General features: G+C 51.9%; 1 protein-coding gene across 4 annotated transcripts in view; it reads left to right on the forward strand.

Annotated features, from left to right (window-relative positions):
* USP31 (ubiquitin specific peptidase 31) overlaps positions 1-21,190 on the forward strand; it is a 68,847-nt gene that overhangs the window by 21,793 nt on the left and 25,864 nt on the right. The window contains exons 4-16 of one of the 4 annotated variants that reach the window (XR_016438751.1): positions 711-803; positions 2,768-2,903; positions 3,538-3,682; positions 4,579-4,762; positions 5,001-5,112; positions 5,310-5,404; positions 6,759-6,836; positions 7,339-7,468; positions 8,996-9,115; positions 9,574-9,799; positions 10,951-11,109; positions 11,598-11,750; positions 12,782-14,887. Coding sequence is in view for 1 of the 4 variants with exons in the window: in XM_090024455.1 (XP_089880581.1) it covers positions 711-803; positions 2,768-2,903; positions 3,538-3,682; positions 4,579-4,762; positions 5,001-5,112; positions 5,310-5,404; positions 6,759-6,836; positions 7,339-7,468; positions 8,996-9,115; positions 9,574-9,799; positions 10,951-11,109; positions 11,598-11,750; positions 12,782-14,316 (3,166 nt within the window). In the remaining 3 variants the exon portion in view is untranslated. Of the gene's footprint in view, positions 1-710; positions 804-2,767; positions 2,904-3,537; positions 3,683-4,578; positions 4,763-5,000; positions 5,113-5,309; positions 5,405-6,758; positions 6,837-7,338; positions 7,469-8,995; positions 9,116-9,573; positions 9,800-10,950; positions 11,110-11,597; positions 11,751-12,781; positions 20,795-21,190 lie in introns of those variants that run through there. The other 3 variants (XR_016438752.1, XR_016438753.1, XM_090024455.1) reach the window with 3 other exon arrangements.

Genomic DNA, 21,190 nt, shown 5'->3' on the forward strand with positions numbered 1-21,190 from the left:
GAAGGGTAAGGGGGGGGTAATGTGCAACTTCTGCAGTTCTCCAGCTTGTTTACAAGGTTGGGGGATCCTTCTTTCACCAGCCAGGCTCTGAATCGCCCCTGGGAAATCTCAGCCAAGTTCTTGCACTATCGTTAAGCTTAGTCACTCGGAGGAATGGTTCTACTTCCACCCGACCCATGGGTCACCTGCTCAGTGTGGCAGAGGTGAAGGCAGTCCAGCATCCTGGCAGGGGGGAAGTGGGGTTTGACCTCCCTGAGGTTTACCTGGGCTGTGTAGAGTCAGGAACTCTCAGTTCCTTGGAATTGGCTTTCTCCCTGGCTGGTGGAGATTCAGGCATGTGCAGCACTTCTGCATAACAGTTGGGGTAGCGCAGAGACCCTCTGTGTCCTTTGTATTAGATTCAAGTGGCACTGAATTATTAATTTCACAGTGGCTTATACTGGAGTGAAGCCTGTTTTCCTGGTATGCCCTGCAGTGAGTCCTGAGACTAATTGCTTGGTGAAGATCTGGGAATTAGTGGCCTTTCGCTTACAGCAACCTTCTGCTTGCATAGACCCTGGGCTAAATCCAGCTGCTGTCTGTGGGGGAAGAGGTCTGCTTGGCAGAGCAGCTTTGTGGCCACGTGAGGGCTCTTCCTTGTTTGTGTGCATCATCATTGGCCTGTCCCTGCTGTTGGAGATGTGACTTTACCCTGTTAATATTTCTGATAGGTCCTCCCTGACATGTCCTCATTGCCAGAAGCAGAGTAACACCTTTGACCCTTTTCTCTGCATCTCTCTGCCGATTCCCCTGCCTCATACACGGTATGTGCCTATATATACCATCAAGTTAAATTCTCTTCCCCAACAGGTAGTTGCGTCAAATCTTAATGCAGAAGAGAGAGAGATGCCAGTGGCATTGATAGCAGTACAGAAGGGACCCCTCCCCTTCCCAAACAGCAAAGAGAAGTGCTGGGTGGGACTGATTTTTGCATGTGTGGATGCACGTGTGCAGGTTGCAGGAGATATTGAAATTTGTCGTTTTTTTCCTATTTTAAAATGCAGTGAAAACAGGAAGTGGGAAATTTTCTAGGGAAAGGACCCTCTGTTACATGACAGTGGAGATGCTGGTTCTTTAGAGTCCTTAAATTTCATACTCTAAAAGAAAAATGAAAAAATTAAAATGTCGTATTCCCAAAGGTTACACCAGAACTTTCCATTCGCATTGAGCAGGTCCAGAGAGGTGATCCTCCCCCTCTGTGCGGCACTGGTCAGGCCGCAGCTGGAGTACTGCGTCCAGTTCTGGGCGCCACACTTCAAGAGGGGTGTGGACAACAAGAAGAGGGTCCAGAGGAGGCCACTCGCATGGTCGGGGGCAGCAGGGCAGGCCCTACGAGGAGAGGTGATGAGACCTGACCCTGTTCAGCCTCCACAAGAGAAGGCTGAGGGGGATCCTGTGGCCTGTTACAAACTAGTCAGGGGGGATCAGCAGGCGTTGGGGGAGTCCCTGTTCCCCCGAGCACCGCCAGGAGTGACCAGGAATAACGGTCACAAGCTGGCAGGGGGTAGGTTTAGGTTAGATATCAGGAGGCGCGACTTCACGGTCAGGGCGGCTAGGGTCTGGAACCAGCTTCCAAGAGAAGTGGTGCAGGCTCCTAGCCTGGGGGTGTTTAAGAGGAGGTTAGATGAACACCTTGCTGGAGTTGTTTGACCCCAGTACTCTTTCCTGCCATGGCAGGGGGTCAGACTAGGTGATCTGCTCAGGTCCCTTCCGACCCTAGAAACTATGAAACTGATGCTTTTTATAACTTCCTTCCAATGCTAACTTGTTGAAATGCTGTTTCTGCAAAATGTTTTGGGTTCAACGAATTGTCTTCCCAGCAGAAGATACTTTTGTTGGAAGGTTTTGCTCAGCTCTGGAAAAGGGTCTGCAAAAATCCTGCAGCTGCTCCTCCTGCTCTCCCCAGGGATTTTTGTCACTGGCAGCCCTCTGAGAGCAGCTGTAGGCCATGCTACAAAGATCAGTGTCCTAATGCTAGGACTGCCTTTTATAGAGGCAGCTGAATTTTGTATGTCCCTGCTGTAGGTAAGAACACCCATTTGGCATGCACAGGAGAGGCAGATGCCCCAGAGGAGCAAGAGATGCATCTACCCCTTCCATTATCATACACATCTGAGGTGGAGAACAGATGTGGGATTTATCCCAAGTCCAGTTGTCCCAGGCTTTGACTCACAGCAGTACAGGCACGGGACAGTTGTTTACACATGCAGCTTGAATAGCAGTTAACTCTTAGCACCAGCTGTCCCACGGAAAAAGTGTTATCTCAGCACTCTACAAGCACTTAACATGGGATGATGAGTTTTCTGGGATCCTACAGGCATAATAAAAAGCTTTGTTCTGGGAGAAATCTGACATCTGTTTTTTAGACATTTGGGACTTGGGGAGATGGGCTAATTCTGGTGTTCAGTGCCCACAGTCACTCCCTTACTTGGCCCCATGGACACGGTGGGAGGGTCTTTACCATTCTAGTCATGGGCTTCTCACTATGGGAGCAGCTTTGGAGAACTGGGGCTGTGGTTACAGGAGCTAGTTCCTTATACCTTTTATCCATCGCTAAGTGTGTGAGAGAACAGAAGGCACAGCCATCAAGTCATGAACACCTGGGTAACGTGTACATCGTAAATCTCCTTCTGTGGCTCCTGCAGCCCATCGGCACCAAGCTTTGCTGGGGCAGACCTGGGTTGTCTGCAGCCCAGCCCAAAGCAGTGCCCCCCTGTGCTCCCTGCAGGCCTCTGTACGTCACCGTGGTGTATCGAGGGAAGTGCTCTCACTGCATGCGGATCGGGGTAGCAGTACCTCTGTCGGGAACAGTGGCCAGGCTGCGTGAAGCAGTATCCATGGAAACCAAGATCCCCACTGAGCAGGTAATGAGGGCTGGGCTCTGGTCCCCACAGCACCTGCAGGGTCCTGCAGGAGTCTTGAACCATTTTTCTGTGTAAAGGCAGGGTAACACTGAGCGCGCAGAGATCAGATCAGTGCATCTGGAGATGTGGGGAAATTAGCTGACTGCAGCAACGGGAATGCTTCGTGGCCAGTGGGCTGCCTTTTACATGCAGCCCAGGCAGGGGATGATACCGGCTGACTGTACGAGCTCCGTGAGGCATCAGCAGGCTGAGCTGCTTCCGATGCACCTTTCTGAGTGAGGAGGGGAGGGTATAGTGCTTTTGCCCAGTAGCACTGCTGACTATGGAGAGAAACCAGCAGGGGCTCATGGGAAATGACTGGAGTTTTGAGTCTCTTGCGGGAGAACTATTAAGATGCCTTTGTATCTGTGGGATCCCCTAAACGCTAGCCTTCATGTACTTTTTACCCCAGCTGTTCCTTCATAGGTAGGCCATTCCCCAACTTCTTACGAGCCAGCATTGGAAGGCTGAATTCCCATCCCGTGTCAGAACGCTTTGTTGAAGGTCTCTCAGCTTCCCTTTCTCAGAGGCTGAGCAGCTCAGCCGGGGGGTGTGGGAGGTCTGACAAGTGCCGTTTCATTTCTGCTTCCTCCAGATCGTGCTGACGGAGATGTACTACGATGGGTTCCACCGTTCCTTCTGCGACACCGATGACCTGGACACAATTCATGAAAGCGACTGCATCTTTGCCTTTGAGACACCAGAGATATTTAGGCCTGAGGGCATCCTTAGTCAGAGAGGTGAGTGAGTAACACTGCTTTATGCCCTCACTGAAGTATTTTGAGGTAAGGAGGCTTGATGATACATGTCCAAGACCTGGAGAGGAGTATGGAGATCGTTCTGATCTACAGATCCTGTGCTCCAACTTGGGTTGGCTGCTGTTTCCAGCAGACCTTGTGACTCTTCAGCTGACGGTGACGCTGGGAGTGACACAACCTGCTTTCTTTCCCTCTCCTGAGCTGGGACTTAACTTGAAGCTTGCCTGTGCCAGACCCTTGGTCAGACCTGGAGGCTAACACTTGCCTATAATAGTTGGATAGTTAGTGATATCTTTTTGGGGGCAGGGGAGGGAGACACAAATTGCTGCCCATCTTTTCTGATGACCTTGGGGCCTCAAATCTTGGCACTGATCTCTGCACTGCTGGGACATAGCCAGAGAAGGAAACTGAGGGAGTCAGCCAGGTTTGCTGGAGCTCTGTTAGTAGCACAGCTCTCGCCAACCAGAGGAAACACCTGGGGTGGGATACAGATGGGAAATAGAAGCCAAATGTACATTTGAAACAATGAGCAAGGGGCTCTTCATTTAGACTTCAGACTGTTCTCCTGCATACAAACATCACGCCAGCCCTCTGCAAAGCTCTGATGTAAACCACTTAGCTGGGTGTTCAGTGTGAGATACTAACTTTGTGGGGGTCCTATAACTACATTACGTTGCACTGTGTAGAAGTAATTGGATGTAAAATTAACTTGTATGTAAGTCAAATCCTTTCTGTGAATATGATTAAAAAACCCAAACAAACCCAGTCTGGCGGCCTAATTTCACACTGATCCTCTGCTCTGAAGTGGAAGGCAGGTTCCTTGGGGACACACGGCAGCTGAAGTAATGGAGAAAGCCTCCTTTTCCCTCTTGTTTCAGGAATTCATGTGAACAATAACCTGAATAACTTGAAATATGCCACTGACCACTCCAGAATGACCTCTTATGCCCAAGGGGCAGTGAAGTCAGGGAAACTGGATATCTCTTCCAGCAGGCCAGCAGCCAGTGACAAGATTGTACTGCTGGTTTGTAACAGAGCATGTACAGGACAGCAGAGCAAAAGGTAACGGTAAATGCGGGGGAATTGGGCAAGCTAATAGTCCCTCCTGGATCTGTCTGACCATCCCATTCAGGGTGTTGTTCCCAGCTCTGAGCTTCGAGGCTCAAGCAGGGTTAGCACTCTCTTCAACATCATGTGTAGATGTGGCATGAGGAGAGAATGACACTGCTGAGTTGGAGAAGTGTCCTTCCAGAACCTCTTGTCTTCTAATCCCTTTTTAAAATGTGGCTCCCTCTGGCAGGTTTGGCTTGCCCTTTGTGTTGCACCTGGAGAAGACCATTGCTTGGGACCTGCTGCAGAAGGAGATCCTGGAGAAGATGCAGTACTTCCTGCGGCCCTCGGCTTGCATTCAGGTGAGGCGGACCCTCTGCTCCCTGCCCAGACCTAGACCTTGGTTTCATGTTGTCAAGCATATCTTTTTCGCCCCTGCCCAAGGAACCCTGACTGCTCAGAGCTCAGACAGCAGGCTTGAGCCGGGGAACATACAGGAACTTTCAAGTAAATCGGTCTGTTTTATTCAGCGAGTTAACTTTGTTTCTGTTGCACCTAGGTTTGTCCATTCAGCTTGCGGGTGGTGAGTGTTGTGGGCATCACGTACCTGTTACCTCAGGAGGAGCGACCTTTGTGCTACCCCACGGTAGAACGGTAAGCATGGCCCTCTTCCCCGGCAGGGCAAGGATGTTTCCCAGCTTGTGACTGACTGACTGGTTCTCCATGGTACAATTGAGCGTTTGCAGCTTAGACTGCTGCATTGTATAGAAGGGTGGCATAGACCCAGGCAGCAGAGGACTTGCTTTATTTTTATGATGATATTCTATTGGAATTGCACCTGGTGACGTCCTCCTTGGTGCCATTGGCAGTCCAACATGGAAGGGGACAGAAAGCAGGAGTGCTTGGGGAGAAGAGATGGGAGAAGGGAACTGACATGTAGGCATGGGGAGAAAGGAGGGCACAAGACCAGAGCAGCAAAGTGGTCGTAAGCCACCTGGAACCTCCTGGACACCTGAGTGCAGCTCGCCGGTCTTGGAAGTGGCTGCATTGGCGTCTGTGGAACAGGAAGGGACATGTACTTCCAAAGGTCCCCTCAGTACTGGTGTGTCCCCTTAGTGGAACTGAGGATATCCTGTCATTCTCCTCTGGCCTGTTTCTAGCACCTCTTATCCCTCAGCATCTCAGGATCCTTGCCTGGGAGTTGCTTGGTGAGATGCGTGCAGCTGTAGTTTTCAGGGTGGTGGCCAAAGCTGTCTGACAGCGAGCTGAGGGGTGGGATGTCTTGCGCTGCTCAAGCAGTACACTGCCAGTAGGGCAACGGCTGAAGTTTAAACTGCACTTAAGGGATTTTGTGGCGGCTCTTGAACACCACAGTGTTGGACATTATGGAAATGCAGATCCCAGGCTAGGATGTCTGTGGGGCCCTGGGCAGTTTGCTGGGCACTGTCCTTCTGGAATTGTGTCCTTTTACACTGAGCAGATGGGGATTCCAGTTTTGCAGGCAAAATAAAACTATCGGAATTCTCCCAGGTCTTGCTCACTGGACAGCCCTTGTAATGGGTAGAAATAGCCTCCATCCAATGGAGAAAATATCACAATGCAATGGTTTCACTGCCTTTGCATTCAGACAGTGTTTATGAGGGGGGGGTGTGTGTGTGTGTTGCTTTCTCCCAGAACTCCTTGTTCACTTTACTCCATTTTGCACTGTGAAGCCTCTGTCCGGCCCAGGACTTGATTAAACATTTTTTCTGGTGCAGCCTCTAGTCCTGCTGAGGACAAAGGAAAACTGAGGAACATTGGCTGCACTTGTCGGACTATGTTAGTGGCCTGACTGGGTGGTGGCAGCAGGAGCGAGGCTAAAAAGATTCAGTTCTCTGGCCTAGCTGAGCTTTGCTGTATGAGGTGATACTTCGCTTGCTGTGGGGTGGCTGGAGGCTGCACATACAGAAAAGGGCAGCTTGGGCTTGGCAGTAGGTGTTCTAACTACAACATCTGCTTCTCTCTCCAGGGCACTGAAGTCTTGTGGTCAGGGTGGAACTGCTCATGTGAAGTTAGTGGTAGAATGGGACAAAGAGACTAAAGACTAGTAAGTATGATGCCAGAGAGCCCTGTGCAGTTAGCTGCAGAGGAATGTTTGCAAACAGCCTGGCAAAATAGGAGTCTGTTGCAAAACCACAGATCATTTCCTGCTCCGGCTGTATTCTGGTCTAGACTGTACTAGACCATGTGGCTGCATGAACCTCAGGAGTGGAATCTTTGCCTCCATCTGGCCTGGCCTCTGCCAGATCGGAGGTCGTTGTTTCTGTTGTAAATCCCCAGCTCCCAGCCCCTGACTCATTCATGTCAGGGAGCTTTAGACTGCATAGGTGTCAGCTGTCTGATCCACCCCCGAAGGAAGGGTCGGTGCCCACTACACGCTGCTTCTTTCCTACCTTTTAGTCTTGCTGTTTGGGGTGACCTTTTACTGAGTCATCCCTGGCTGTGTGGTAGGGGAGGGATAGGTCAAGGTAGCAGCTGGGAGTGCTTCCTTCCCCCTGAGATGTAGTGTTGATGGGATGGACAGTAAGCGCCTTGTCTCCCTGCTGCAGTCTGTTCATGAATACAGAGGAGGAGTACATCCCGGACTCTGAGAGCGTCCGTCAGCAGAGGGAGCTTCACCACCAACCTCAGACCTGCACTTTATCTCAGTGTTTCCAACTGTACACCAAAGAGGAACAGGTAGGAGCTCAAAAGCTTGGACTCTCCTGTGGAGCGGGGTTGGACTGGAGCAGAGTGGCTGATTTGCTGGAGCAGCTGTTCCCTCCTGCCCACTGCTGATCCAGTGGGATTGTACATTTCTCTCTCTCCTACATGCAAATCCTTCTTTCCCCCTGCTTTGCAGTGTCCTCCTTGTGCAGGAGCCTGCTCTCTGTAAGGGTTCTTTACAGTAGATGGAGATAGTGCAGACTGCTTCTCCCTCTCCTGGGAATTGGTCGCTTTTTGGGGCTTGTCCCTGGCTTGCCTCAGAGCAGAGATGTAGATTGCTCTGTCCCCTGCAGCACAGGCTGCTGTGGGCACCCTCAACATGTGCACCTGGGGAAACGCACAGATGCAGCCGCTCAGCCTGCTGCCTCTGCTTGAAGACTTCTCCTGTGGGCTCCTTTTCTCCAGAAGAGTTGAACTTTCTGCTGTCGGTGTAGTCCCACTTAGCAGGGAGCACTTGGCTTATGGGAGTCTCTGGGCTTCTTGTCTCATGTCTCACTGTCTTTTGTAGAAGACGTTTGTAAATGCTTCCTAGGCAGAGGCTGCCAGCTGGGGGCCCTTGGAGGGCAGCCTCTTGCCAGCTGCTGGAAGAGGATAAAGCTGGGCCTGTAGAGTGGCGCACAGCACCATGACATTGCCCATGACATGAGCGGGGCTCTGTGTTTTGTTATCCTGTAACAAGTCAGGGTGTAGCCTCAAATCTAGTGTCCAGCCATGTGGATGCAAAGCTTTTAATAAGGCTTGAGCCACTACTGTTGGTGTCTCCATTCAGGGCTGGGAGAACAGAAGGCTTGTAGTTGGCCAGTTGTGGCCTCTGAGCCTGTTAGCCAGGCAACCGGTACTGGGTTGAGGGAGGGAGGAAGATAATTCACCCCACTCGAAGAAAACCTTTTTCTTTCCAGCCTCCTGGCCCTGTAGCACTGGTACTAGCGGGGCTGGGGAGCAGGGAGGCGGGTCCCTTGGCTAGAGGGCAGCAGAGCATTGACCCTGACAGCCCTAGCCTGGGTTTTTCCTGCTCTGCCTTGTGCAGTAATCCAATTCCCATCCTTGCTGCCAGAAAGTGGTGTTTTAGCTGTTGAAAAGGGTTGCTGTGTCAGCCCGTCCAACCTGCCTGCGTTTGCCTTTAGCTTGTTCTGTTTTCGCTTGTGGGTGAAGAAGGGGGCATTTGCAGGTGGCAGTGGCTGCTGTGCACAGTTGCACTGTTTGAGCTGTAACGGGCCATGCAAGTGCCTGCTGCATGCTGCCTGTGTTCTGGGTGCTGCTGCTCTGAAGAGCCTTGAGATGCTGCAGCCCTCTCCTGGGAGGGTCCTCCTGCACTGTGGGGAGCCATCTTTGACCACGGTGCCAGGTGAACACTGCAGGTAGATGGGGCATGAGAGCTGGTGAGTTCAGGTTTCTGGATGTGCTTATTGCGAGGCAGAGGTGAGCAGGCCTGTGTAGACATGTCAGTATTTTGAGTGAGATGTTTGGCAGCTAATGGCCACTGATGCTCCTTGTTTGTAGCTTGCTCCAGACGATGCATGGCGCTGCCCCCACTGCAAGCAGCTGCAGCAGGGGAGCATTACTCTGAGCCTGTGGACTTTACCCGATGTTCTCATCATCCATTTAAAGAGGTTTAGACAGGTAAGAACCAAGTGAGTGGAGTGGGGGATGGCTTTCAAGGCAGCAGCCCTCTGAGAATGGGCAGTTGATTGGCGATTTTGCCCCTTGGCTCCATTGCAATGAAACGGCTCCCTCCCATGGCCGGCTGTACTCTTTGTAAGTGCAGGATTCCCAGAGGTGGCTGTACTGGCACCTGGGGCTCACATGCATCTCGAAACAGAAGCGGAGTGCTCTGCAGCCCAGGTGGCAAGGGGTGGCTGCTTGCTGGCCCTTGTTCACGCTGCCTTCCTGCCTGCACATTCCTTGCCTGTCTGCTGGAGCAGCTCCTTAGCTGGGAGCTCTGCTCTGATGCTGCATCACTGACGATGTCTCTGGCTGAGCAGCCTCTGGAAGGATGCGCTGCGTCAGTTGGGCCCTCGTGGTACAGCTGTGCCTCTGTCCCAAGGGGCCACTGTAACTCGCTTCCTTTCTTCAAGCAGGAAGGAGACCGAAGAATGAAACTCCAGAACATGGTCAAGTTCCCGCTGACCGGCTTGGACATGACACCTCACGTCGTTAAACGCAGCCAGAGCAGCTGGAGCCTGCCGTCCCACTGGTCACCATGGAGACGACCCTACGGCCTTGGAAAGGATCCCGAGGACTATATTTATGACCTGTACGCCGTGTGCAATCACCACGGCACCATGCAAGGGGGGCACTACACAGGCAAGCGCTCTGCAGCTTTGCATGTGATGCGACTGGTCTTGACAATGCCAGCCTGTTCGCTCTCAGCGAGCCTGCATGGCTTTGCCCGGGACCTGCCTCCCTGAGCTCTAGGAGCCTGAGCTTGCTGCTTGTGGGAATTATGGGGTGTTTGGGGAGCTTGCTCCGCTCCTCTGCAAGCATGGATCTGTGCACTCTGGGCCCAGGTTCCCTTTGTGTATTCCAGAGTATGTCATGCCACGGTTAGGTGCAGATGAATGGCGAGATGGCTGATTGCTTGGGCGCGCTGCCAGGGAGGGCCGCAGAAGCACATAGGGGCACGTTCAGTACTGCTTACCTTCCCACGGGAGTTTGCCAGAGTGCGGGTTGCTGAGTGCCTTGGACAAAACCCTTCTCCTGAAGGGCAGAGTGGATCACAAACAGAATTCTTTTGGTCTTACTGAATTGTATCCCATGCTCCTCCCTGTCTGCTCCTCTTGAAAGAAGTTCTGGTTTCTTGCTGCTGTCTCTGGACAAATGAATCAGCCATGGCTCTTTCCAGGTACTTTGTGCTCAGTACTCAAAGCAGCAAACTTTTTTACTTCCAGACCACGTTCTGCCTGGGCTAGGCTCATATGTCAGCTGCATTTGCAGATCCCAGGCTTATAATGGTCACTCATACTTGCCCTTGTAGATCTCGGAGCAGCTAGAGGGAGTCAGGGAATTCCCTGTCTGTGATGCCACACTTTGAGCTTGAAGCGTGCACACCCTGTTCCTCAGGTGTTTCTCTGGGTGCTGGTGCTGTCCTGTTCTGGATAGCTGAGGTGGGCGAAGATACAGGACTAGAGACCAGCTCCACAAATCACAGGCAACAGCAGGTGACCCACCTCAGAGTGAGCTCCTCCCCCTGCAGTGGCAGAGTCGGAAGCCCCAGGTGCTGGAGTGTGCAGCATATGGCACTTGGCTTTTTTCGGCAAGCTCCCTGCTGGTGCCAAGAGCACTACTTCCCCTCTCCAGGGCGTTGGAGCCTGTGGAAGCAGCCGAGGCCACCTGCAGTCTCCATGTACCTGACTTGGATGCTGGGTTAGCAGGAGTCAAGTGAGGGGTGCCTGGTGCAGCAAGGTCTCTGACTGTGGTGTTCTCTCTCTCTCTCTCTCTCTCTCTCTCTCTCTCAGCTTACTGCAAGAACTCAGTGGATGGCCAGTGGTACTGCTTCGATGACAGTGAAGTGCAGCCATTGTCGGAAAATGAAATTTGCAAGCAGACAGCATATATCCTCTTCTACCAGAGGCGTACAGCAATCCCATCATGGTCGGCCAACAGCTCTGTGGCAGGTATGGCTGGGTTGGCTTTCTCAAGGAATAGATAGGATTGAAGCAAAGGCACTAACCTGGGGCTTGGGGTGCTGCCGAGTGGACACCAGGGAGACGGGCAGAGTTGCTGCCCAGGGGCTCAGGAAGGGCACGGTTAAGTTGATCAGGTGGATTTACTTGGTATCCGTGGTAGGGCCAGGCAGAAGCCAGGCCACCGGGTTGGAGTGCTGGTGCAGTATCAGTATCCTTGGGGAGCTGGGTTGCGTTCCTGGGGAGGTCCTATCCTTGCTGTAAGCACGGTGCTAGCTGCTTGTCACTTGTGCTTCAAGGGTTCAGCTGTAGCTGAATGCATTCCCTCCCCAGCAGTCATGTAGGCACAGCTCTGGCTTCTAGGTCTTAGTGTTACAGTTGAACCACTTGTGACCTGTCACTGGCCCGGCTTGGAGGCGTGTGATGTGTGCCTGGCTGAATGCTTTGGGTCTGATCGAAGTGCCCTGACCCCTCTGCAGGTTCCACAAGCTCGTCGCTGTGTGAGCACTGGGTAAGCCGCCTTCCTGGCAGCAAACAGCCCAGCATCGCCTCGGCCGCTTCCTCCCGACGCACGTCCCTGGCCTCGCTCTCGGAGTCAGTGGAGCTGGCTGGTGAAAGGAGTGAGGACGATGGTGTGTATAAGCCTTGATGCCCTGGGGGAGGCTACCATCAAAACCTGTTCACTAGGACTGTGGTCCCTGAACCCCCCACCTCCCTGCAGCACAACAGCAGAATGCCTGGTCACAGGGGGGAGGGCAGGACCCTTGCTGATCTGGGAGGACTGTGGAATGGTGTGTCCAGTCCCTGGAAGCTGGTGAGCAGCTTCTGGTGCTCCATCTTGCACAGGGTGATGCTGAAGGGTGCTCTCCTGTGTGGGGGGGAAACGGGGACTGAAGGGCTTTGAGAGAGAGAAAGTAGGTGAAAGCTGGAGTACCACCCTTGGCGTTCCTGCTGCTTGCAGCCCCGTGACCTGGGGCATTGGCATGTCACAGGCTGGGTGTGTACTGCTGGGGGAATGAAGAGGGCACCCAGATCTAACAGTGAATGTGTTAGTTTTGTAAGTGACCCCAGAACTGCTGACTGCGCCCCTTTGCCCAGGGGCTTCCAGTGGTTTTGGCTTTGAAGGGAAGCACAAAAGGTGATGGTTGGATGGGGGTGGGGCTGGGGAGTCCCGCTAAGTCTGCAGTAATAGTCCAGTGCCTCCAGAGTCGGGCACTGGGGAGGTTCCTCCCTCACCCAGTTACTGCACCAGCTGTCAGTAAATCCCACTGTAGCCACCCATTGGGAGGAAGCCCTTGGCACCTGCTCCAGAGGGGAGGTCATGGGGAAGCTTTTGGGTTCCTTAAAATAAAAATGAATTTGTGAAACTGGATTCAGATGTGAGGACTTTCAAATAGCACATGCTTTAGCCAGACCCTTGCTCTACAGGGCTAAGAGGAGGCTCTGGCCTTTGCATAAAACTCTGGAGAGAGCTGCTTCCAGCTGAGCTGTGGGGTGGTTGGGCAGGCTTCTCTCCTTAGACTTCCTTTAGCTGCCTGTGCCCAGAGCTCTGTCCGAGCGGGGGACGGGTAAGGTGTGACATGGGCTGTGCGCAGCAGGGACCCATGACCCATCTCCTGTCTGGCTTTGTCAGTAAGCAGCGCGTTGCTTTCTTCCCCTGCAGGGGGGTTCTCAACTCGGCCCTTCGTAAGAAGCGTCCAGCGCCAGAGCTTGTCTTCTCGCTCCTCCGTCACTAGCCCTCTAGCAGTGAGCGAGAACGGGATGCGGCCTTCCTGGTCGCTCTCGGCGAAGTTGCAGATGCGCTCCAACTCCCCCTCCCGCTTCTCGGGGGATTCACCCATTCACACTTCGGCCTCGACGCTGGAGAAGATCGGGGAGGCTGCCGATGACAAAGTGACTACCTCGTGCTTTGGCAGCCTGCGGAACCTCTCCAGTAGCTACCTGGAGCCCTGCGACGGCAGCCGGCGAGAGCACAAAGCCGCGCGCAGGGCCCCCCTGGCTGTCATGGAAGGCGTACTCAGAGAGGAGCCTGTTGCACGGACACCCAGCTCTAGCCTCCCAGAGGCTCCTGGGAAGAGTGTGGGGCAGGTGGACCAGAGTCATCCTGCCCTGGATGCTTTTGACAACAACAATCAGATCGCCTTTGTAGATCAGAGTGACTCTGTGGAGAGCTCCCCTGTCAAGGAAGGGAAAACTCTCAACGGGACAGTGGCATCTTTAGAGAAGGCAGAGAGCACCCCCAAGAAAGCTCCCCACTCCAAAGGAGCTCCTGAACCAGACAAGAGCTTGAGGAAAGGAAGGACAGCCTCGTCTAGCCAGGACTCCTCGACCTCCCACCCCTCGCCCCCACCTTTAAAGAGCTCTCAGAAGGTGTGCCGTTCCAGGAGCAAGATAGACTCCTCCCGGGCCAGTGGGCGACATGCATCCCCTGCCCCCAGCCAGGCTAGGAAAGAGCCTGGTCCCAGGACACAGGACACGGGGTCATCAGCTCAACAGAAACAGAAGTTGGTTTCTTCTCCCTCCTCTGCAGCTGCCAAGAAAACCACATCAGGTTCGACAGCGAGGGGTCCCTCTGGGAGGAGCAAGACATCGGATCGAAGCCTCAGCAGGGAGGGCTCCAAAATAAGCCTCGGCTCGGACAAGACGAGCATCACAACCAGCTCCAGAACCAGCTCCCCGCGGTTCAGCCACCCCCGGAATGAGAGCAGGACGGCAGAGAACAAGCATGTGCGCAGCTCCTCCATGGCCAGCCTGCGGTCCCCCAACACAGGCACACGCTCGGGCCTGAAGAGGGACAGCAAGTCGGACGACAAAGGCCTGTCGTTCTTCAAATCAGCCCTGAGGCAGAAGGAGACCCGCCGCTCAGCCGATCTGGGCAAAACCACGCTGCTCTCGAAAAAGACGGCAGGGGGCTCCTCCAAGTCATGTAGTAGGACTGCAGTTGAGGACAAGTCGGAGAAGAGCAGTCTGCCCCCTTCCTCTCAGCCAACCCCCAACCCTGCTGCAAAAGAGAAGCTTTCCTCAAAAGATGTCGCACCCACCAAGCATTCTCTGCTTTCCAGCCGCAAATCCAAGTCTTCCCAGCCTGATCCCGGAGCCCAGTCACCTGCCAGTGGCAAGCAGTCTGCTGACAAGTCATCAAAAAAATTACCTTCCAGCATGCAAGTGTCTGCACGGCCTTCTCTGAAACCTCAGTGAGATGCTGCGATCCAGGTGTTTTTCTTTCTTCTGCTGAGAAGCTAATTTATTCTGAGTTCTTGTTTTTTGTTCATGTGCCTAATGTGAGTCTGAGGAGAACTGAACTCCAAATTGTCAAAGCGCCTTTTGATTCTGCCATCAAACCAAATAGCCACAGGCGGCCAGTGTCAGTACAAGCAGTCTGGCTGGAGTCATTGTAGAACATGAATGCAACTGTCCCATAGCATTTATACAGAAGTCTCTTTGTAGAAAAATGCAACAATTATCTTCAGAGGCTAGGTTTAAAACCTGTAACCCAGTCGCACTGTAACGAGCGTGCTTTGTAGAACTGTGAACTAATATTCCTTTGGTTTACGCCGAGCAGGCTCTGTGCACGCTGACGCGTGGCCTTGTTCTGATCTGCGGAAGATGTGAAGGGAACTGTGGAAAGGAGAGACTGCTGCTTCTTTGTGCTCTCCCCCATTTTTTCAAGCTTTTTTAAGGGCAATATCTCAACACTAATGTTGTTTCTCAGGTATATACTCAGCCGGTATAGGAGGGATTAGCATTAGTGAACAGACTGGTCCAAAAGGTACTCACTGTGTGTGTGTGTGTGTGTGTGCGTGTGTGTATAAGAGGTTTTTTTCATTCCAACAGACTTCAGTTTTATAAAGCATAACCTGCATTTTTTGTTTTGTCCCCTCTACCTCCCTTCTCCATTTGAAATGTTACACTAAACAACAGAGGACATCACTAGCCAAGTTGCAAGCCAGTAGTTAAGAAAGGTCCAAAGTAGGAGAAATATTACAAATACCAGGGAAGACTGCTGTCTTCATAGATACTTGAATGTTAGTGATGCTGTTAGGACCCTCATTCAACTCCTGAGAAGAAGCATTTTCTAATAAGCTCATGTGCATAATTGTAGTGGTATGAACTGACTCCCTGATCTGTGGGAGTAGTTTTTTGATGTCAGGCATTCACGACTCCTTTGCTTTCTCTCAGAATGCTTTGAAAACCCTCTTCACGTGAAAGAGGCCATGCCAAAAACCATAGAAAGCGTTGCAGCTTCTAGCGTAATGCCACATTCTCTCCAACATCTGTTTTCTGCTCACTGACAGGTCCAGCTGAAGCCTTGAGACAACAAAATGGCTCCAATTCCCTGGTAGACAAGGATGGCTGTCAGGGTTAAAAAAAACACTACATCTAGCACCGTCTTTGCACGCGCTGAAAGGTGGAGTCCTCAAGTGCTTTCATACCCAAGGGGAATTCTCCCTTTTCTTTATTTCTTGAGTTGCCATTAATATGTCATATCCTTGCTAGGAAAATAACTGTCCTTCACGGGTGGCACCAATCTCTTAGCCTGTGATAAGCTGGCAGATGGTAGTGAAGCAGTGCTTCTGTGTGCTTATCTCCAGTTCCCATTGGGTCCAAGTTAAGTCTTTGCCTATCAGATGGTCTCTTCTGGCTCCATGAGCCTCTGTCTAGACGGACACATTCGTTACCCTTTCCTGCTAAATACCGCAACAGCAAATGGCCCTGGAACAAATTGCTCTCATTAAACATCTTGCTCCATCTCCCCTCTCATAAGCCTGTGCGTGGATGAAGCTGCTGGAGAAGTGGCTTGCTGGTCACTGGCTGTGGCACCCAGCTGCTCTGATCATTTTGCACCCAGTTCTTTAGCACAACCACAACAGGCTTTGAGAGGGCTTATCCTCAGGGTGACCATCACCCAGGTAGTCTTGCACATACAGCCGGCACGTGTGTTCTGCTGAGCCCTCTGCCACATGAATGGGAACCTGGGGACCAGGCAGCTCCAGGCAGCACGGATCTGACTGCATCTCTCGTGGTCCATGTCTTTGGGGCCTGTAAGCAGTGGCAACAGCCTGCAGTAATCCTCTAGTCTGCCCGGTGGGCTGTAATTTAAAATGCAAATGGAGCCACTTTCTTAATCTGTTCCTGCTCCTGTGTGGTGTTTTCCTCTTCACTTCGCAGAGCAGGAAGGGGTAGAAAAGCATTGGTTCTTCTTGTATCCAGCTGAGCAGATAGGAGCTACTGAACGTACTTCTGCGGTGGTAACCGACTCCCTGGAACTTTGCTATGGAAGTATTAATTGAAGGCCTTGTCTATATTAAGATCTTGCGCCGTGGGTGCTGCTTCCTTCCAGCAGCTGTCCTAGCAGGAATGCAGTGTTAGTAGCTGGTGCTAACGTGGTCAGAGACTTTCCATAGATGATGCCTCATTTTATGTGCTCTCAAATGAGGTGACATCACGCAGCGTGACCATGGAATTGCTCCCTCCCCTTGCACTCTTGCTGGGGTGGCCTGCGCGATGCAGATGGGCACCAGGTTATGGTTTCTGAGCAGTGCATTTAGCCCCTGCGTTCCTTACTGAAGCAAAATTGCAGGCGTTTCTGAACACTTATTATAGACCCAGGCCCATCCAGTGTGCAGGTACCGTGGTGATGAGGATGCTACGTGGGCACTGGCTGTGATGCCAGAATGGGAATAAGAAGTTTCTTGATGCCAAATGTTCCAGCGGCACAGATTTAAAGCAACAGTTGCCTCCTGGGGAAGAGCAGTGTTGATGCCACCTCTGCTAGCTCTCAAATCTTCTGTCTTTCTGGAAGTTGTACTCAATGTGGGTCACTACTGGCACCTCTGAAAACGAGGACTGTGGTGTGCACAGGCAGACGTGGGACTGACTGGCTGGCTTTGACAACATTGCTATCTTTCCTTTCCTCTCCCTTTGGGGAAGAGTGTACTGATGAGATCTCCCGCTGCACGAGTGATGCCACTGTCCTCCAAGTGCAGCCTGCCACAGGAATGAGCCCCGGCTCACAGGATGGCCCTGGTCGTTAAGACCTTTCCCAGCAACCTGCTTTTGCCTGGGCAGGCTCAGCTGTACAGCAAACCCATGCAGCTTTTCATGGGGGGGCCTGGGTGCAGCCAGTGGCCGTTTACAATAAGGTGCACTTATGTGGGCAAATCCAAGCAGGTATGTAGTCACCAGAAAGCAGTCTGTCTTCACGGGCGTGTGAAATGCGAGCATAGAGCTACGGGGAAGGTGTTGTGACAATCTGCTGCTGCTGCTCTCTGTAGCCTCTGTCCATTAGGTGTTCTGGATTTCCAGCACAATGTGAAATGTTTTGGTCTGCGATGCCTAAACTGTTGGCACTTCCGGACCAGAACAGTTGTGCCAAGGAATCCATCTGAACACCTGGACTGTAATCCCTGACTGAACAGGTGCTCGGAGGTAGACCTTTCCAGAGCAGCCTGCAGGACACTGGAGGCTGCCCATGACAAGCAACGTTGCCAGAGTCTCCTTTTCTCCTCTCTGGTGGATGGGAGGAGCAGGACCCAGCTGTGTGCGTGCCGCAGCCCAAACACCTCGTAGTGCAATGTTGACGTCCCCTGGGCTGCAACTCCTTGAAAGCCAGCCTGGACTTGGCTTTGTATTCCAGTCCTGTCAATGTGTAGGCCTGGCCAGTCAGTCTGAAGCAGTGGCACGTACGTGGTTTGTAGCAGCTTCTTTCTCTAGCTTTTGGTCTGGAGCTGCTTGGTGCTAACGTGGAGATGTGACCTGCACAGGGGGCAGGGCCCAGCTCCACCTGGAGCCTGGGAGGCCGTGCACTGGCCTCAATTCAGTGAGCTGCTGCAGTCCTGCTCCATCTTGCTAGCGAGCTGCAGCCTGGCGCTCCTGCCCGTTTGCCTGGGACACAGTCTGGCCCCCGTGGAGGAGTTCAGCCCTGAAGGGGAGTGCTGCGAGGTCAGAAGCAGTCGGCTGGAAGAGGAAGCTGCGCTGTAACCTCCTAGGTGCGAAATGTCTTTCAGCGAGGGAAGTGCGATACTAGCCTTGTCCTCAGATGCAGCCTCCCGAGGGACCAGAGGGGAGGGGTGAGAGCCCCTGGGAGGGCCTGATCCATGCTGCAGCCGTCTGCAGATTAATCCAGCGGGAACAAGCCCGTTTATGAAATTGTGTTGATTAAAAAGGCTTTCTAGTTTCTACTTGCTCCTAATCCCAAGCATTAGGAGAGCGGGACCTTCATCCCACAGCTAGCTGCTTGCTCAAGCCATCTCGAGAGAGATTATTTTCACCCTTTGGGGACTGAATTTTTTTGGATCTTATTTCATAGTAAGCAGATTATAAGCACATTTTCAATTAAATGTATTATAGAGGCACTTGTACTTTGTAGTATTCACATTTGATAGACAAACCGGTGCCTATGACTCTGATAAGCATCTCACTTTGGATGTATGAACTTTTAACCCTTTCAGTCTTACACAGTCCACATGGCTAATCAAAGACCACACGATTTCAGTCGAAAACTTAACGGCTTGGATACAGTACCTTTCCCTGCCCTCTTTCCATGCAGAGCTGTTTGCTTTCACAGCAGAAATCTGAGCATGAGCAACACCTTTTCTGAAGCACCGGAGGCAGTTTTGCATGGCAACTCCTGCTATCCCGAATGCATGCACTTACTAACTATGCAAGCCACTAATGCAAACCATCGACCGTGCTGTTGGTATCGGAAGCTGCCAGGTAGACTCTGGAGCTTTGTCTTGAGCCTGTAGTTTTGTTTCCCAGTGCAGCTGCGCTTCAGCACATAGGAGCATGTAGCTGGTTTCTTGCTTTATTTGCACACCTTTGATGCTTTCCTTTGCAGAACTCTGGATTACTGACAAAGACTGGAGCATAGAATCAAGTCAGAGGAATCTGAAGGGTTGAAAATGTGAACAAACTGGTTTTCTATTTTGTATTTTGTATTTTTTTTTTAATTGGGACTAGCCTGATCTATGTTCTGTACATAGCCTGCCACTTCCTGCACAGTTTCAATGACACGTGCTAGTACATGAGAAGGGGAGGCTGACCATAGCAGTGTGGACAGTGGAGAGACCACTGGGGAGTTTCAGGGTTGTGGAAGGGAGAGGGCTCCGGCTGCGGCGCTGTCTGTCTCGGCAGCTAGGCTTTGGTACCTGGGCTCCTCCTGCCCTCCCCAGACCTCAGCGCACTGCCTGCCTGCGTGCCCTTCTGCTCTTGCTTTAAGTCCACCATGCCGCTCGGGCTGCTCTGAGCCCTTCTCGTACGATCGCAGGTGTCGCTGCCAGTGGAGCGCGCGCAGGGTGGCACGGGGAACGCAGGTCTTGGCAAATGAGCTGCTGGTCTCAAGGCATCTTGCTTCAGAGCTGGGTTTCAGGTGGGCCTTTTCCCTAAGGGGGAATGGAGGAGCCAGTACTCTTGCTTGAAAGCTTGACTGTGAACATGGTAGAAGATGCTGCCTCTTACTTTAACTTCCTCTCCGACTCGGATGTGAGCTAGCAAGTGCCAGGCAGCAAGGACCTCCGTTCATGTGTGACATGCATCAGCCTCACTTCTCTTCCGGGCTTCTGTGCCAGGAATCCCCCTTCCTTTCCCGCCCCCCTCGAGTTAAACAGCAATTGTAAAGAAGGTTTGCTTGGAGATACCATTCTAAATCATTTTCCTGTAATCCTCTTTGTATCTTTCCTGTCATTTGCCTACTAATCCCAAATAATTTGTCAGTATCTAATGTTATCCGTAGAGGCAACTGAAATTTAGTTTTAATCTGTGGTGAGATGAAATAGTACATGGTTTTCCTGAATAAAAGCACCGCAAAGCATTTGTTACTCTTCGAAGCTTTAGTTTGCGGGATGAAGAGAAAAATGAATATTTCTGCAATACCTTTTTTTTTTCCCCTTAGGTTTAGGCATTTTAAAGGCAATAGCACCCACCTTTCCTGCAAATCCAGTTTAAATTAAAAGACACAGATTAAAACTAAGTGCAAACCAATAGATCCTGTCCCACTTACGACTCTGCAGCACAAACACGTTGCAAGAAAGCTAGCGTTAGGGTCACGTAGCATTTGTGCAGTGCACTGTACCAATGCCTCTAGGTGCTATATCACCTCGGGTAGTATTACTCAAAGGGAACATGGGCTACAAATGGCCAGAGCACTTCCCTGTGGCCTTTGTAGTATTAATTTGTACAGATTTGCTCACCAACTGTGCCTCACCATTGGTTAAAATTGAATTTTAAGTCCTGTTACAAACGCAGTTTCTCTTCTGGTTTCCAAGTCTGGTTTTACACTGGAATATTTACAGTTCTAAAAGCTGCATGTCGTATCACTGTCCGCGGAGGCTGGGACGTGGGGCTCCCCACACCTTTGATATCCCCTCTGTATTTTAACGTTTTTGAACTGTACAGTAATCTGGAGCGCAGGCTGTCTTTTCTTGAGGTTGAACATTGTACCATAACTTTTAAATTATTTGAGGACAAGTGCATGAGACTGTGTCGATGCCTTTTTATTATTTATTTGTATGTTTTATTATTCGAGGTGTATGCACTTTTAATATGCAGAATTTATATTTTTATGTTAAAAATCCATTTTCTTTCTGAAAGCGGAGTTTGGATACAAGGAATCGGAATCAAGTGAAAAAGGGGAAAATGTAATAAAATACAATAAATTTATTACTAGGTGCCACAGGTGAGCGAGCCTTCTTCAGGGCCCTTTCCTGCCCCCTCCAGTGTCTCTGCCTTCTGGTTTTGCTCTTCCTTTCCCCCCTTGGTGCCTGCCTTGCTGCTGTTCCTGGGCTCCTCTGCGTGCCCCCGTGCCCGGAGCCCTTTCCCAGGCCTGCTGGACACGGCCGTTCTCTCTGGCCAAGTCCCTTCTTGGGTCCTCCCTTGCAGAGGCCCTGGTGGCGGCGCGGCACTGCCCTGCTGCATTCGGCCTCGACTGTGTTACCCACGAGCTGCCCATCGTGGTGCCACACGAGGCCCTTCCCTGTGCCGCTGAGCCCCACGGCTCCTCTGCCTGCACCGGCACGGCCTGTTTCCTGGCCGCTAGATGGCACAGCCGGCTGCGTTATCCCCGCCTGCGGGG

Source organism: Crocodylus siamensis, chromosome 12, assembly GCF_052110815.1.
Source record: "Crocodylus siamensis isolate JL-2025a chromosome 12, ASM5211081v1, whole genome shotgun sequence".
In the NCBI taxonomy this organism is placed as follows: domain Eukaryota; kingdom Metazoa; phylum Chordata; order Crocodylia; family Crocodylidae; genus Crocodylus; species Crocodylus siamensis.